The 18,773-nt window shown below is 41.2% G+C and overlaps 2 protein-coding genes across 13 annotated transcripts in view; one reads left to right on the plus strand and one right to left on the minus strand.

Moving 5' to 3' along the window:
- LOC311434913 (uncharacterized protein) overlaps positions 1-18,773 on the minus strand; it is a gene marked incomplete at its 5' end in the record, with an annotated part of 781,460 nt that overhangs the window by 538,512 nt on the left and 224,175 nt on the right. The gene's annotated exons all lie outside the window — the stretch shown is intronic.
- Positions 12,806-15,570, plus strand: SOX11 (SRY-box transcription factor 11). Its single transcript, XM_084513375.1, has one exon. It carries the CDS (start codon positions 12,943-12,945, stop codon positions 14,152-14,154), a length of 1,212 nt encoding a protein of 403 aa, XP_084369501.1. The 5' UTR covers positions 12,806-12,942; the 3' UTR covers positions 14,155-15,570.

An 18,773-nucleotide genomic window follows, 5' to 3' on the forward strand; every position in this document is an offset into this window, starting at 1 on the left:
TGAAAGTTTCCAATACAATCAATTTCAGCCATGCAATTTTTCCTCCTCAAAGTACCATGAGAGATAATGTATTAATCTCTTGCCAAATTCCTATTTTCAAATCAAAGCTTTTTATGGTTTTAGTTATTTAGTTGCATGAGGGCAGAGAATGTCTTTTATCACCTTTTAATACATTTCATACCTGTATAACATAAAAAGCAGATTGGGCCAAATGTTCAGCAAATTAGGGGAAAAACATTGGTTTTGTTGTTGTTTACAAGGTGAACTTTAAACCTATGAAAATATTTTAAGATAAAAATACTGCCATTCATCTATATGTAGGAAATGCTCCAAGCAGACTTCTGCAATGAGATGGGTGCATATTGTTTTGAATAACATATTAATAAATCCAGCTGTAAATAGTGGTGGTGTCTGTGAAGGAGAGCCAGGAAACTTATACACTACCACAATAATTAACATTAAAAGGAGCTGCAGCTCAAAATATTTACCACTGTATTTCCAATTTGTAGGTAGAGTCCATAACAAAATAATAATAACCTGAAATGAAAATCCACACCTGTGTTCATACTTACATAATGTTGTACTAATTAGGGTTGTCACAGAACCTAATGCTTTGGAAAAGCAGTTTGTTGTTTATGAACAGACATTACTAAGAAAACTTCTTAACCTTGTAGAATTCTAGTCACCACTAATTGCTGAGTTCTATGAAAAACAAATATTGGATATTTATAAGATTTTCTTGTACTTCTTCCTTAATGCTCTAATGTGAAATTGCTATTGTAAGATCCAATTAAGCTTGTCTGAAATATGTGTTGGCCAAAAATAAAATAAAATAAAATAAAATAAAATAAAATAAAATAAAATGTTTGTGAGTTTTTGGGTACACGTTGTTGTTGTGTTAGGATCTTTCAAAGATTTTTTTTTTCTTTTTGCTTATGCTCCATTTACAAAGGGGCAAATGATTGAATTCGCTTTACTGAATTGAACTTATACAGCTTCCTGCTGAGTTCTGGGGAGCATTTATGGAACACCACCTGGAGGGCAGCTGCTCTTTTCTCCTAGCCCTGAATATCATTAAATTTCAACAGCAACATGACACACTGTAGAAAATTTTGTTTTAAGGCTGCACTCCTCTGCGCTGTTGTTGTCAAGAGTGAAGAGAAGGGGGGTGCTATTCTCGAAAGAGATAGCAATAGTTTTCATTCCTTGTCTGCAAGTGCCCATGACCAGGAAAAGCAGGATGACTAGAAGTATAAAAGGCACTTTTTTTTTTTTTCTTTTGTGGAAGGAAGAAGGAAAGAAAAAGGCATGCATTTCAAAACACTACATCATCTAAATGTAAGTACCTATCCTTATCTTGCACATGTGGCTGACATTGGAGCTGCCCTAAGAACTCATTTTCTTGTAACTATTTGCTTAAGCATTTCACTAACAGATGAAACCTGAAGAGAACATTGTAGTAAAATGCTGTGAAGCACTGCTTCATGCCTATGCCTTACAAAAGGGGCAAGTATCTGTGGCTTAGACCCTTTCTGTATTTTGCGCACTTTAAACTGTTTTTTATATATATATATATATATATATATAAATTTTGTTTTATATATATAAATTTTTGTTTTCATTATAATTAAGAAACCTTTTGTATTATGAGCAGAGGTCAGATGGGATCAATTTATGGCAGCTTGCCTTTATTGCTGTGCTTTAATATTTTTTCCTTCTCTAGTTTCTACCCTGTAAATGCCAATCCCAATCTGAAGCAAGAACTGCATCCCATCAGGAATTCCAGCCTATAGCCCAGCCATTTGTATGCTTCTCATATTCCCTGAAGTCCACATAAGTCATCTTGCTGATACTAGCAGGAAGCTGGCTGAGTGATTGGAAATAAAAATCTATATAGAGTAAGTGTTATTAATGTGATTTCTTTGCTTAGTGCCTTGATGTAAAAAATCTGTATTATTAATTAACTCCTATTTCTGTACACTTCAACCTCTACATTTCGCTTCTCTATATGTTGTACCTTTTCTCCTTCTCCTCTTTCACATTTACATCAACACCCAATTCTCCTCCCCTTTCTCCTTAGTTAACCACTGAAACTCCTAATAGCAATACTAGTGTGGTCTCTGAAAAGAGATGGAGTGCTGAACAATTGGTTACCAATTAATATTTTTCCGTAATACAAATGATTGACATTTTCTTCGAAAGCAAAATCCAGAAACATGTGATTTGGTCAAAATCATGATGTTACTGGAAAACAAACAAGCAAACAAACAAACAAAAAAAGACTTTCAAACAAAAGTGAGAAATTACTGTTACAAACAGAACAATCTTGATAAAAAAAAAATAAAAAAAATCGGAATAAACATTAAATTCCTATTTCTTGTTGAATTAATTTAGAAGTGTACTTAAAATAGAAATATATATATATATATCATTTATATTCAAATTTAAATATCTGTGCTCTTACGTTGACATGTTTAAATCAAACCTTCTCATAGTGCTTTTCCTGAACAGCAGGTCATCCTTCAATTCCATTTTATCTGGGTACTCTTTCAAAATTCACGCTGACTACAAGTATCTGCACCCTAGGAACAATGAAGGACCACAGGCCTTCACACAGAAGAGTGACTTTACCAGAATTAGGCTAAGTGGTTTAACAGTACAAAAACAGTATAAGTTTTTGCTGCATGGCTGCTGGAAGTGACTTATACTAAACTTTCTTATAGGAAGAAAATTTCATATTTGAAACAACCTTAACCTTTGAGTATTAGTCTGAGGACCTGATGGGGATCAATGCTGGCAAATCAGCTGTGACCACTGAGATTATACAGAGTAAGGGCTACAGGACTTCCTGCTAATTTGCAAGCCCAATTCCAAATACAAAAACAAACAAACAAACAAACAAACAAAAATGTTTTCCTAGGACAACAAATAATTAGCCATCCTGAAAGCCGGGGCAGGGGGCATGTAAGAGAGAGGCATAATGAGAGGATGCTAAACTGCTCTCTAAAGACAAACAATATTTCTTAGGATTGGGCCCACATTTTCCAAGCTCAGTGCTCAGGAAAACTAGAAAGGCTTTTTCTGTATTACAAGAAAACTCATACTTAGTGAAGCCATTGAGTCTGTCTATATTTCTTCTGCTAGAGCAATCTTGCTGCAAATGAAAACCTGTATCCGATGAACACCAAATAATGGATTTTCAAACTAGCACTGAAATGGAAAAGATCTTTCTGGGTAAGACTTGTGTCTAGATAAAATGTAAATTCAATCACTCTGTGAAGTGATTCTGAATAATCAGAAATGCATACAGCCAGTAAAATACATTAACAGAATAACACAGAAATGGAACATGACAATATTTTCTTTTTCTGCTTGAGGATAGAAGTAGATGGTTCTCCCAGATAATAATCCTGTTTCAAGAGAAAACTGTTTACCTTAACATAAATAAATAAATAAGCGTGCTTCCATTTAATCTATTTCACTAGTTGGGTTGATCTTTACCCTGGCTCAAAATGGGAACAATTACATTGTAAAAACTATCTTTTCAAACACGACTTCTCTGTGTACATATTCAGACTCAAGTCTGTGTGGTGAAGAATACATAGGACTGTAATCAGCAGGACTATTCCTGTTCTGACAGGCTCACTGTGTAGTCTTAGGTAAATTATCTTGCCATTGGGTCACATCTTCCACTCCATCTTTTGTTCCTTTATGCCTAAATTGCCAAAATAATAACTTAGAGAGACGTCTGAATTTGTGTATAGCAGCTCAGCTATACCCTTTCTTCTCTTGCAGTTTGGGAAACAAAGAAGAAAGGAGATATGAAGATGTGCGAAGGGGCTGAGCACAATTCTACTAATCTGATTCACACGAGAGACGATTCCTTGTAGTAAATCTACCCTACAAGGTGAGGAACATGCTGTACTATGTACCTGAATGGAGGCTTTGGGCAGAAGCCAAGGATTTGGGTCAAGCCTATGATAAAAAAAAAAAAAAAAAAAAAAAAAAAAAAAGGCTTCCTCCATACACTCATTAACCAGCAGCACATATATTCCTGTAGGTAACACAGACAGTGGGTAAATCAGGTCCTCGCAGCTAATGCACAAAACAGAGATGGGAAAGTTGTTTCTAGATCCCTGTACCATCCCTTTCTAACCGGTACCAATGGTGCAGGGAGAACCCCAAAACTACAGTTCCCTTCTCTAACTTGCTGATAATAATTCCTTACCTCAGATGCCAGCTTGATGTGAGATATAAACTGCTGTGCAAATTGCAAGTGAAATTAATTATTAATTTATGGTTTATTATTGATTGAGCATTTTGTCAAACAAACCATATGATAAGCTGTAATAAACACTTTCTATTTGCTGCTTTGACTTACAATTCCTAGTGCGGCAAAACTGAAAAATAAGATCAAGTCTCAGCTGACTTACAAAGATCATTAGTAACCATGTCTTGTATGCAAGAACTGGATTCGGGCCATGCTGACACAAGACAATCAGTTTTCTATACTTGCAGGATGCTGTAATGAAATGCCCGATTTGATGAAGTTAGAGGCATTATGATATTTTCATCATTGTGTAATAAAGCATCAGGAAACCGTCAAGCCTCTAATGTTATTGAATATGTTGGTGGTGTTAATACAGTGTGCAGTTTGCAATGTAAAAGAAGGCTAGGGGAAGGAGAAGGACAAACAGTTTGATTTTTGATTTAAGGTGAACAGTCTTTTCCAAGTTAATATGTTCATCACCATCATAAAACAATTGGTACAGACAAGGTTTTGCATACACCTGGGACTTCCTGGCATATTTCAAAAGTAAGACAAAGCAGATAGAATAAGGAAATGTTTCCCATTTCACTACAAATCAAAGGTTATTAGAAGGAATTGTATCCTTTATTTAGTTAGTTAGTTAGTTACCTACTTTTTGGTGAATATTTAGTGATTTTATTGGACATTCTTTTAGAACCCAAAAGAACATGAGGTAATTTTCATAAGAATTAGCAATGCACTTTTATATGCATGCACATTTGCAGTTATGTAGTGGCTTTTATTTTAAGGCTATTATCCAATTTCACAACAAATTAATAGAAATGGAAAATTAAAGCCAGTATCAACTGAAGTGTTTCTTTCCCAGAGTCCCAGTCACACTCAGCATATTTAATTCATTCCTGTGAATTCAGCAGGGCTTTGTGTAGGAATAAAACAAACAACATTTCTATGTGCCTTCATTGTTAGCTACTGTAGAATTTCTAGTGACTGCTGATATTATTTATTACTAGGAGGCCTGTTTGTTTGTTTTCCATTTGGAAAAAAATAAGCAATGAAACATTTGTTAAATTTATTTCTTTTTGAAACAATGGTAATAGAAAGATTTACATAGGCATAACAAAACAAGGACATAAAGAGCTTTATAAAGAGCTTCATATAACCTTTCTTTCTTTTTTTTTTTTTTGTTTTCTCTCTCTAAATATATACCAGCAACAGGAATATTATGTGGTTTGCTTCTTTGTTTAGCAATGAAGCTCTAATTTCTCTTTCCACTGTACAGCTGTTGCCGTGCTTTCACTAAGATTTTGCTAGTGCAAGCCCAGGCTCAGGGTTGCCAGCAGGAAAAGTCTGCCTGAAGGGAGAAGTCCAGGCAGCCCAAGAAGCCCAAATCCCGAGCTTTTCCAAGCAGAGCTCTGCCAAGAGCAGGCAGAAGTAGCTCATATGGGCACACAGCCAGGGCACCTGGTGGATGCATCCACACATCACCCCCCAGTGCTCTCACAGTTCCCAGATTAAAAGGACTGCAAAGCAAACCTTGGACTTGTTCCCTGGTGAGGAAGACTCCTGTCCAATCTGATAGGAGAGGTCACGTTATGGCCTCGTCATTTATCTTCAATTATGTGACTAGGGAATGACATGGGACAAGGTATCATTTAAGAGCGAGGCCCTTCTTAACAAAACTGCTACAGAATTTTGCAGAATCCTGTTCTCTGCACGAGCCCTGCAAATGAAAATTCTTTCATGAAAATGTTGCAGAGTGGCTTCTCTGTTGCTCAATAACAGTATATGCAAAGGGCAACCAATCTGCAGATCCTGATCAGGCACGCAAGTGGGACATGAGACTGGGTAAGTGTCTTCTCTGCAGTTTACGAGTTTACGTTGTTTTCTCCTTCAAGGCATTGAAGCCAAAGAAATTAACTTGTTTCTGTTTGATAGGTTCAAATGTTATTTGGTTGTAAGTGATGGTGAGGACAGTACAGCTGCTCCACTTTTCCTTAGTAGGGAGGAAGAGGTAAATGATAAATCTGTGTGTGTGTGTGTCTTTTCAACTGTGAACATGCTTTATATCTAACAGGCATAATGGTGCGATGTACACAGCTATACCACTGTTACACATTTTTGTTGAGCCGTTGCTAAATTTTCACCTTCTAAGAAGCCTGCTGGATTGAATATATATTTTTTCTCACTAAAAATAATAAGCAAAAATAATGCAATAACCATTATTATTATTCAACAGTTGATAAAGAGAAGCTTTAAGCATATAGCATAAATTAAGTATGTAATATAACAAATCCCATGTGACTCATAAGCAGGTTAACTTGTGCACATACATGTATGAGTGTGAAATATTATACAGTGAAACCTGTGTGCCCTAGGAGACTACCCTAGGGTCCTGACAAATACTTTACAACATCAAATTACCCATATTAAGCAAACTGGCTCTGCTATTTAACCAGAGATGGTCTATAATTGGTGCAAGGTACAACATTTTTTCCCAAGAGTCCTGCTAAAACACTATGGATTTCAATGTCTATAGGCCAACAATATACATTTATAGCATTATTAATAAATTCTGTCACTTTGAATCATTTTGAATACTTTGAAAGATTTCCTTTTAAGCAAACAAACAACAAAAAGAACTTTAAAAATAATTGCTTTCTTTTTAATTTCATGTAACTCTCTGTTGAAAGCTTCATTAAAATTAAGCTTTTTTTTTTTTTTTTTTTTTTTTTTTTTTAATTCACACATATTTCAGGTTTTTGGTAGACACATGTAAGCAGCTCTGTTGTTTAAGCAAACTTAGTAACAGTAATTTGTGATACTAAATAGCTTCAATCTAATCTCTAATGGGATTCTCTTAATTTTTATTTATTTTTTTTTTCAAGTACAATTTTCAGACACTTTTAATAAGAGACATCTCTTCTAAATTGTTCTCCTGCCCTGAAAGTGATTTGGTAAAAATGGCACTAGGGGCTCCAGATTCATTATCACACTGATTTTCCTACCCAATGAGCTCAGTTTGCAAGTAAATTTCTAACTGCCAGCTGCACAAACTCAGCCTGAGTCCTGGATCCCTTCCATCTCATGCATCACCACCAGTAATAAATATCCTGTATGCCAGAATATGCCCTCCATGGCATCTGTGCAGTCCCAGTGCCATCCATGAATTTGCACAGGTGTTGCTGGGGGCAGACGTTCAAATCAATAGGGTTACACACAAGTGGCTGAGGAAATGATCTGTCAAACAGAACTGCTAGTACTGCAATGATCTGTGGGATGGAAGGAACACAGCCTGACTTACAGAGCCTCGGAAAGGGTTTAGTCTCACAACTAGGAACAAAATAATTATTTTGTCTTGCAAACAAAAATTCTAAAAAAGTTGCAGTGAATGTGGCACATCCCAACATTATTTTTATGCCATTTCTTAAAGCATATATAATGCCCAAGGAACACATATGGAGCTTTTTTCTTTGTTTGTTTGTTTATTTATTTATTTTTTATTATTATTTTTTTTTATTAAAGAGCTATCACTTTGTTATCAGAATGACATCATGAAAAATGTTATCTTGGTATCTTAAAATATCTCCTCGTCTAAAATCAAAGGTCTGTGAAGAAATGACCTGTCCATAAAGCCCCAGAGAAACAATGCTGTTTTGCAATAATATTTTAGGGGGGTATAGGAGAGCAACAACACACTTTAGGGTGCTAGTTTCTGTCCCACTAAGTCAATTCCAGCCCTCCGCCTTTCACACAACACACCAGATTACTAACTAATATGCTTACTAACTGCTCAATTTTGAACTCCTGGGTTGTTTCAGTTTATGAACAATGCCTACGGTTTGTCTTTGCTGATCAGGTTTTAAAAACATCGGTCAAAGGATGTTGTTGGAGCTACCTACAAGCAGCAAGCAGTTCAAAAACAGGTCTCTGGTCAGATCTCTGTTACGTGACCAGGCACAGACTTGCATGTCAGCTGGTGAGTCCAGAAGGTTCTGGAGCTTCTGAACCCTCATCTCCAGAAGGAAGTAAAGAAGGAGGAGCTGATCCTGCTCACACTGACAACTTCACTGTGCCTCTGCTGGACTCCTGAGGCAACCCCATCCAGCAGCAGAAGGCCACCCTGCCTGGAAAGTCCCCACATCCTGTGGCCTGCCAGAGATCCAGTACCATATTCACCACAGATCTCTGAAACAAGTATTTTTGGCAAAATAAAGATTTCTGCACACAAAATCAAAGTTAAGTATATCTGGATACTTTACTCTTTATTTGATTTATCTGGATTTTGATAAGACTAGTTTAGTAATCTCAGATGTTTACTCCATTTCAATTAAACAAGTATACTTCACCTCTCATTCTGAAATTTGGTGGTTCTGGGTGCCAGATACCTTCATTTCCAAAGAAAAGGCTTTGTGGAAATCACAATCCTATCAATTTCTACTCTAAGAACACAGAGGTGGCTAGCATACAGTAGCTGATAGGACAGAAGAGGAAGCCATCTTTCTAGTGATGACAAGGACACTGAATTAGGAGCTTAGGATAAAAGCTCTAGGGAAGGTAAGATTCACCAATTTGTAAAAAGCACAGCTGGTGCATCTTTTCACTATTTTACCTAATGTGAAGTAAGAACACAGCTTATTTTTATTTTCTCCTTATGAATACAAGACCCAAGAAACTTACATTTATTCTAGAAAAGATCTCTAAGAAATAAATGTGTGATCTAACCTCAGGTGTGACTCCTCCAGTCAGAATACATCATATGCTTCCCATTAATGCAAAATTCTTAACACTTTAATTCTTCCTCCCACAGCATGTGATTCCCTCCACTTCCCACACCTTGCAGAAGGCGTGTAACTCCACATTTTCACATGTACCCCATACAAAGTCATCCTGGGATCTCCAGACAAGAAGTCTGCAGCACAATTGAAAACAGGCATGAAATAAATAACAGAAAGTAAATTGCAGTCACGGTACCATTTGTCTTCAGATGTAGCACAGTAAAAATCTTGGCTTTTCCATTTGCTATTCTTGTTTTGGTAGCCAAAATCTTGCATGAAGTCTGTCACCCGTGTCTTAGAAGCATGGATCACTTTTTCAAGCACCAACATGGTCAGATGTAAGCACATACGGCCACGTTCAGAGGGCCTACACTCCTGTGTGATGCATTTTCTTCCAGCTATCTTCATGTCTTCAGAGGCATCTTGCCAACTTCTATACTCAGAGACCTCAGTGCTTTTACCAGCATTATATACTCACGCTGGTCTGCGCTTGGGATAACACATCTCCACGAAATAGGGCATTAAGGAGTCCAGTGTAGACACAGATTTTTAAGAACAGCCTCCATCCAAGGGGCAGGCATTGAGCCCTGCAAAGCATCCTGTTTTACCTGTTTTCTCCCACTTTCTGGGGTAGCCCAGCCTTCTATTGACCTAGATAATGGAAAGATGATTATTCATTTGAATTTCAAAAGAATGAATAGTGGGCTGTTAGCTCTGACTGCTCCATTCTGATAGGAATATACACAAACATGCATACAATTATTGAACTGCTTTTAGAACAGTAAATTATTTCGTTTTAACCATAATATCTACTTATTCATGTACATGTTTTAATCAGATTTCTAAAATCCTCAAGATGATTTTTTTTTCCTTGAGTATGGCTATTATTTATCAGCCTGTTTTCAGCTTCATTATCTTCCTGGTACTATCCTTCAAAATAAATTAAAAAAAAAAAAAAAAAAAAAAAAAGCAACAATCAGAATATAACATCAACAAGCAGGAGAAAAGAGTAGTGTTGTTTATATTTAAAAGATCCCTTTGAGAAAAAAAAAAATGAAATGCTGCCAAGACACTTCAGAAAATGAGATATAGTAAAAAAAAACAAACAAACAAACAAAAAAAAAAAAACAGAAAAATGGCATTTATGGAAGTTAAGTGATGCCCATAGTATTAATATTCTTCTTTACAGGGTCACAAGTGAATGAGAAGAAACATAAAGTCTGCTGTAATGATATCGTAAAGGAGATGGGGCTGCCTTGGCTTCAATCTGCTCTGAAGCTTTATTAAAAATGATCTCTCATGATCTCAATGAGTTAAATGTCAGATTCTGTCACTCTTGGGTGATGGAGACCTAGGCATCAAAATGTGTTATCAATATTGACTACATGGTTTCCATAGGAATTGACTGAAATTTTTCTAAAATAGTTCACAACTCTTGGAAAGTGCTGATGTGACAAAATAACACTATTTTATGAAAATACATAGGTTTAATTCTTTTAATAGGAAATTAAGGAAATGTTCCAATTTCATCAGCTTGAATTTTATGCAATTATATGACATAGTGACATCTCCCCTAAATGTTAGGACAACCAACAACAAATTAAAATCTGTTGGTGTGTTTCATTTTGCAAAACTACACCAAAGGCTCCTCTTATTTCCATGTGGATTTAAAAGGCACAATGAAAATCTCAAATTCCCACTGACAGATTTTTTTTTTTTTTAATCTGAATACTGACATTTACAGAAAAATAACAACAATAATAAAGATTATCTGAGAGTCTTGGTACCCTGGTATAATTTTAGTAACAGAGCCCCAGCAGCAGTAAAACTCTCTTCCCTGGAGGCAGCCAGCCAGCTATGTATCTCCTGAGACTCCTGTCCGCTCCATCATTATGAGGAGCATGTTCTCACTCTTTCTGAACTCCCCATCCCACAGATGGCTCTCCAGTGTGCCTGATTTGAGCCAGCACTTGCCCCTCTCAGAAGGAATGCCCTGCTCTGCCAGCAGCCCTCCCCAGACAGACCACAGCTGCAGCATGAACTCAGGCACTCTTGAAGGTGCTGCGCCCTCTCCTCTCGTGGTTTCTCTAAATCATAACATTTGATAACAGGCTGAGAACCCTACCAGGCACATTTTCCATTTTACCTCTTGTCTCCCTAAGGATCAGCATGATTATAGGGCTAAATCGTACCACCAAATGCAGTTGCAAGGGGAGAGAGAGCAAGCCTCTGAAGATAAAACTTTCCTAGGGTTCCTCGTGGTGAGGCAAAGCAGCATTTTTCTAAATCCATCTTCAGAAGGGAGCGGCTGAACCATTTTGAGCTATGCCCTTTCCTTTCTCCTTACTTTGTAGCCCTCTCCAGGGTCAGGCAGAGAAAGCGACACGACACCACATGCTGGCCTCTTGCCTGCTCCTCCAAACTGCTCCTGACCTCTGACAAGTGAGACCTGGTAGCCCTACTGCATCTGTAAAGCTGAAAGAGGTAAGGGATCTGTGTTTTTGTTTTGTTCCTGTAACAGCACTCATCACACCACAGCCCTATGATATCATAGTCATATCATCCCAGCACAGTAATTTTGCTGTGGCCTGAGGAAAACGAACCACTGTGCTAATTAGAGGCTGATTTACCAGGGGACCTGCTGCCCCATTAGCAGCAGATCTGACAGAGGAGAGGCCACGCCAGGGCTCGTCCATCTCACCACCATCGCATCTCCTCCAGCCAATAACCATCACCAAACTTATTAAACTTTTCTCTTCCTCATATCCATAAAGGGTAGCTATGAAAATGTGGAGGGACCCATAGAGCAGTGCACAAGCTTATTTTCACCACGGGTTTCACAAAGTAAAACGTCCAGGGACGAGGCACCATCGGATTTCCAGAGCTCCCCGACGGAAACCAACGGAACAGCTGTATCTAGCGCGGGGGCTCTGCGATAATCGCGACATCGCTGCGCACCCGGGTGCTTTCCGAAAAGCCAGCCAACAAAAAGGAAGGGTGGGCTCAGCCCCCCGGGAGCTGCCACACACCTGGCTTTGGGGAAAAGCCACCTCCACCCTCCGCGAGGGCACCGGGGGCTCGGGGCGCTGTGGACCCCCGTGTCCCTCAGCACCAGCGCGTCGCGGCCTCCCCAGGAGACGGGGGGTGGCCACCGGGCTCCCAGTCCCGACCCGGGGAGCGGGGCTGCGGGCACTGTCCCGGTGGGGACGGACACACGGACGGAGGGATGGACGGGCGGGCGGCGGAGCTCCAGCGCCCCCTGCCGCCCACTGCGAGGGGCTCGGTGGCCTCCCTAGGGGAGCGGGACACGGCGGCGGGGGGTCGCGGCCGCCGCCCCTCTCCCCACCTCGCTCCGCAGCCGGGGGCGGCAGGCGAAGACCCTCAGGGGTAGAATAGCAGGGGGGAAGAGGATGAAGGGGGTGGGTGGGGGGCAGGAGCCAGACCCCCTCCCCCGCCGCCCCCCTGCACAGGGGGGTGTGTCAGCGTGGGGGAGGGGAAGGGGAGCTGATAAAGCACGGGGGGCGTGCCCGGGGGGCGTGCCCGAGCGTCGCCATTGGCTGCCGGGGGGAGTGATGTCACCCATATGAGGGGCTGATAACGAGTCGGGCGAGGAGCCGCGAGTTTTGCAGAAGGGGGCAGCGAGCGCGGCGGGGGCAGGCCGGGCGGCGAGGCCGGGGCACAGCGCGGCGGAGCCCCCAGCGCACCCAGCCCGGCCCTGCCGCAGTAGGCCGAGGTGGTGAGAAAGAAGGCAGCAGCGGCGGCCGTCCTCCAAGGCTCGCCCCCCGCCGGCTCCACCTCACAGCAGCGCGGCGCCCAGCTCGGCTCGGTGGGGCAAGGTGCGCCGCCGGTGGGAGCGGCTTTGTTGGCTCGGAGGGGAGCGGCGGGGAGAAGCCCACCATGGTGCAGCAAGCAGAAAGCGCGGAAAGCGAGAGCAACCTGCCCCGGGAGGCGATGGACACCGAAGAGGGCGAGTTCATGGCTTGCAGCCCAGTGGCTTTGGACGAGAGCGATCCGGACTGGTGCAAAACGGCGTCGGGGCACATAAAGAGACCGATGAACGCGTTCATGGTGTGGTCTAAGATCGAGAGGAGAAAAATCATGGAGCAGTCCCCGGACATGCACAACGCGGAGATCTCTAAGCGCCTGGGCAAGCGGTGGAAAATGCTGAAGGACAGCGAGAAGATCCCGTTCATCCGGGAGGCGGAGAGGCTGCGGCTTAAGCACATGGCCGATTACCCCGACTACAAATACAGGCCCAGGAAAAAGCCCAAAATGGATCCGTCGGCCAAGCCCAACGCCAGCCAAAGTCCGGAGAAAAACGCACCCACCAGCAGCAGCGGCAGCAAAAGCGCCAAGAGCTCCAGCAAGAAATGTAGCAAGCTGAAATCCTCCTCCGCCTCCTCGCCCCCCAAGACGGGAGCCAAAGCCGCCCACCACGGGGACTACGCGGGGGACGAGTACGTCTTCGGCACCCTGAAAGTGAGCAGCAAGACGGTCAAGTGTGTCTTCATGGACGAGGACGAGGAGGATGAGGAGGACGAGGACGAGCTGCAGCTGCGGATCAAGCAGGAGGCGGACGAGGAGGAGGAAGATGAGGAGCCGGGGCCGCAGCAGCTGCGGCGGTACAACGTGGCCAAAGTGCCGGCGAGTCCCACCTTGAGCTCCTCGGCGGAGTCCACCGAGGGGGCGAGCCTCTACGAGGAGGTGCGGGGCGGCGCCGCGGCGGCGGGCGGAGGCAGCAGACTCTACTACAGCTTCAAGAACATCACCAAGCAGGGCCCGCCGCCGCCCCAGCCTCCGGCCGGCCTCTCCCCCGCCTCGTCCCGCTCCATCTCCACCTCGTCGGCCGGCAGCGAGGAGGCGGACGACCTCCTCTTCGACCTCAGCCTCAACTTCTCGCAGCACGGCCACGCCGCCGCCGAGCTGGGGGCGGGCGCCGCCGCCGGCAACCTCTCCCTCTCTCTGGTAGACAAGGACCTGGACTCCTTCAGCGAGGGCAGCCTCGGCTCCCACTTCGAGTTCCCCGACTACTGCACCCCGGAGCTGAGCGAGATGATCGCGGGCGACTGGCTGGAGGCGAATTTCTCCGACCTGGTGTTCACGTACTGAGCGGGGGCGGCGGTGGAGAGAGGGCGGGCGCCGGTGGCGAGGCGGCGGAGCTGGAGCGACGCCGGTGATGATGATGATTTAAAAAAAAAAAAAAAAAAAGGTCTTGTTTTCTTTTTTTTTAAAAAAAAAAAATCTCGAAGTTAGTTCCGAGCCCGGGAGTTGTGATTTTTTTTTAAATTTTTGTGTTTTTTATTTTTATTTTTTTTTATCGCATTTGGTGATCACAACAACAACAGCAAAGGCAAACGGGACTGGGGGAAAAATGATACAGAAGGCGCTGTTTGAAGCTTGTCGGTCTCTGATTGAAGTCTGGAAGATGGTCTGCAAAGAAGTCTTTTGGCAGCACAACTGTTACTCAAGGGGGTTTGTGGATTTTTTTTTTTTTTTTTTCCCGTGAGAGATCTTAAAAAAAAAAAATCAGAACAGTTCTTTATTTTTATTTTTCCGAAAGGGACCATTGCAACTTTTTTTGGAGGGAGAAAACTGATGTCTTCTATGCATCCGATTCTTAACAAAGCTGCAGGGAGCTTGAAAAAATGCAGACTGTACAAACGCTTACAAATAACTGAACTGACTTAAGATCAGAGTTTACTTTTCAGATCAAATTGTTTATGGTTTTACAAATGTGATTTCTACTTGCCAACTTTTTTTTTTTGTAACTTGTTCCCTTATACCTCCTTGATTGAATACCAGACAGCCTAGACCTCAGTACAAAAAGGTATTGAAACATTTTTGATACATAACAGACCTCAGTCTTTTTTAAAAATTAATATATTTTCAGGCGTATTTTTGTACAGTGAAAAGGGAACATTCTTGCTGTGTTTTTTCAGTAAGACTTTTCAGGCACTTCTTCCCTTTTATTTTCTTTTTTTTCTCTGTTTTTAGCATGCAAGTTTGTTGGTACGTTACGTCCTGGTTTTAAAAGGATTAACATTTTAAAAAAAAATAATCCTTGCATCTAAAGGCCTTGTGGTTTAAAAAAAAAAAAAAAAAAAGAAACAAACACTTTTTTTGTACAGCTATAGTTCAGATTTGTTCAATATTTGTAGGTAAAGATTTATTGAAAATGGTGATATAGACCTCAGAGCTGTTATCTTAGTTTAAAAGATTGTATATGTACTGTACTATAGTAGGACTTTATGTATCTCATACGCTGTGATATGTGGATGGGGCCCCAGATGGAAGGTATGAAACTGGATTCTCGATTTTAGCAAAAAAAAAAAAAAAAAAAGAAAAAAGGCACATAGTTAAAGTTTCTCATGTTGTGCAATATAATCTAAAGTACAGACCATCTGCATATTTTGTAGCAAATGATGGCAAAAGCAGACTTGTGCACTGTCAACATCATAGCCTGTTTTTTTTTTTTAATGCTGAAAGTCTGTATCTTGACAATTTTAATAAATCAGCTGGAACTGATAGAAACTCGTATCGCTATTAGTGTCTGTAGAAGTAACGCTGGAGATGCCGTGTTGTCACCCCTCGCCCGTGGAGGAGCGGTAGCTATAGTCTATTGCATGACCAGAGCTTAGGGGGAAGGAAAATAAGGATTTCTTGCCTTTTCCTTTTTTATTTTTTGTATTCTTTTCCCTCCTTTTTCTCCACCCCCTTTTTTTTGCTCCGCTCTGCCCCTCGGGGCGGGCGCGGTCCAGCGGGCGGCCGGGGTGGACCGGACCGGACCGTACCGGGCTCTGCGGGGCTGCGCGGTGCAGCAGGTGGGCTCGCCCCGCTGCTTTTCGGCTCTCCCGCATCCCCCTCGGCCGCCCAGCAACGCTTGAGCTCCCCGAGGGCGCGCCTCACCCCCCGCCACCCCCCCTCCCCGCATCCCATGGCCGGGGGCGGGGGGCTGCGGGGCTAGTGCCCGCTCTCCCCCTGCCGCCCCAGGGACAGCTCCCCCTCTACCCGCCTTTATTATTATCATTCCCCCTCCTTCCTCCTTTTCTCCCCCTTTTGCTGACTAGCTTGGGCGAGACTTAACGAGGGGATGCTCTGTGCCCCCATCTCCGCCTTAGGGAAGTGCTCGGCCCGCCGGGGCCGCTCCAGCCCCTCTCCGGGGGGGCATGGGAAGGAAAGAAGGGGTACGAGCTTCTTCTGTAGGTGAGCAGACTTTGGCAGTGTGCAGTTTTTATTTTTATTTTTTTCCTTAGGAGCCATCAGATTTCAGTTACAAGCTCTGAAATAACTGCTGATGGCAATAAACAGACTCACAAGGTGGAAGCTTGTTTCTCAAGACGTTTACTTTTTATATGATAGGCATTGGTAATTTTTTTCTCCACTAATTAATTATCCAGCTGTTTACAGGGACAATTCACTGTGCTGGTATTTTGGTGGCAACCACTGCTACAGGCTTTCAGACTTGCTGAAATGAAAATCCTGCATACACATTTGTAAGGCATAATAAAACATAACATTAAAACCTGCATGCATGTTATGTTTAATCAAGGACAACTCTTAGGCATTTAAGTGGTGAGATATCTTACTTTAGGTTAGTTAAATGAACTGGTAGTAAAATGATTAATATAATCTGATCTCTTTCTAATAATAATAATAATAAAACACTCATGATTCTAAATAAAAGTTGTTTGGCCTAAATCTTTGCTATCAAAAAAGAGATATAGCATATCTGGGAACTCAAATTTATGTCTTGCATTGTGATAATTCTTTATGAGAAACTGTGTTTTAAAACAAACTTAATTACAATATATAAGATATCCTTGGCAATGGATAGTCCTCAATAAAACAGAGTTTCTTGAATTTTCAGTTTTTGGTCTCAAATGATTAGTGTGTTCTCCATGTAATAACTTAGAAATCAGATTGAAACAAATGACATTTATCTCTTCTAAGGCAAAAGAGTGAAAGAAAATAGATACACTGAAGTGCTCTAGCCTAGCCATTCACTACTATCCTGCTTTTGAGAATCCCTTCTTGGGCTAGGGTGATGGAGTCAGTTGATCAGGTTCTAAGTCTTAAAACTGAGCCAAAATTCTCTTAGTAATTCTTCACGCTATCATGAGAATATGGGAACTTTTTCTTCTGGTCCCTTTCTTCTGATATGCATCCTTGTTTACTAAAGTAATAATAGGCAGTGTCATTAAACATTTGTGCTCTACAGATGTTCAATGAGTTATGAATGATTATTGTCGAATCTAGGCTGAATTTGGTTTGCATTGTAATAAGGTCTGTGTCTCAGCCTCCAGGAGTTTTGACTTGCGTATATTTTTGGAAGATGTTTTTTAAAATTACCGTTTAAGATATTAGTCAAGGATAACTAATTTAAAGGATCCAAGTATAGAGCAGTCAGGCATATTTTAAAAGAGCAACAGGTCTACTTTAGTTAAAGAGTATAATACCCACTCAGAAGTATATCTTTTCTTTCTTCTAGTTGGGAGTGATACAATACTATATCAGAGGAATATTTTAAGTGAAGGTGTATAGTGCAGGGAGATAATTTTTGTCCATAAAGTCTGACTTTCATTTATTTCAGAGTTTATTGTTGCATATTGTTCAAGGAAAAAAAAAAAAAGAGTTCTTTTTACGCCACTACACTGTTAGGGCTGAAGTTTGATGCTGTTGAATGCCTAAGCTCCTGCTGATTTCAATGAAAGTAACATACAATCTTCTAATCAGGAAAAATAGCATTTGCTAAATTACTCTTATATTTTTTGATTTTGTTGTATCTAATAATATTCCTATCTTCCGCTCCTTTATAATTTTATTTTTAGTGTATATAAGAATCCTTTTTGACCTGCTAGAGTAGTCCCGTTGCAGGCTTAATATCTCCCATGGCCTTTTTCACATTTTTTGCATTCGTTTCTGTACAATACTCTTATGAGTAGAGTAAGACTTAGTGATAAGAGGGAGAAAAATGAGTTTTTTTTTTTTTTGGAAAGACAATTTTGTTTGTAGCACTGAGGATGTCAACTCCATGTAAAACTTAATCAAATATGTTGATTCTTTTTAATTTTATAGTAAGATTTTTTTTTTTTTTTAAGTTACCATTTCCCCCCTTTGGTTGTTCCCCTCTGCCCCTTATTTCTTTTAAAAAAACAAGTACACCTGAGAAATATCTTAGTTCCTTTAGTGCAGTTGTTTACAAATGTTATGGGAAGGCTCATTCCAAGCATCCTGTATGTGCTACGTGCTCTTTAGGCATTTGCTGTCATTTGGGTTAAAGTTCTTCAAGTCTATTGAATGTGATTTGCATGCATGCAGTCTGATACTTCATTCATGCCTGTTTGAGGAAGGTGCAACTCTGGTGTTACGCTAAGGTACAACTGGTGTGGGGTCAAAGTCAGGGCCATATACTTTTTAGGTGTTTGATATTCAACACAGTCATTAAGTTCCTTTTTACATCTGCACAGTTGCTGCCTAGTAAGGCCTTAAACCTGAAAAAATTAAAAAAATTCTCATTGAGCTTAATGGGAGTTTTTGCCTCAAGGGCTGCTGGCAGGATAGGTGTCTTAGTTCTTCATAACCTTCATTTGTAAGCATGGCCAGAAAAAAAAAAAAAAAAAGTAAAAGAAAAAAAAAAAAACAACAAAACGACAAAAAATTAATTCAAAGAGTTGCCTTACATTTATCCTTCTATATGGTTATATTCCTTTGATTTATTTCCTTTCCCC

This window comes from Aythya ferina (assembly GCF_964211825.1).
Source record: "Aythya ferina genome assembly, chromosome: 3".
Classification (NCBI taxonomy): domain Eukaryota; kingdom Metazoa; phylum Chordata; class Aves; order Anseriformes; family Anatidae; genus Aythya; species Aythya ferina.

Bases quoted from the DNA above. Each gene is read 5' to 3' on its own strand.
- SOX11 (XM_084513375.1), top strand. From the start codon at position 12,943: ATGGTGCAGCAAGCAGAAAGCGCGGAAAGCGAGAGCAACCTGCCCCGG.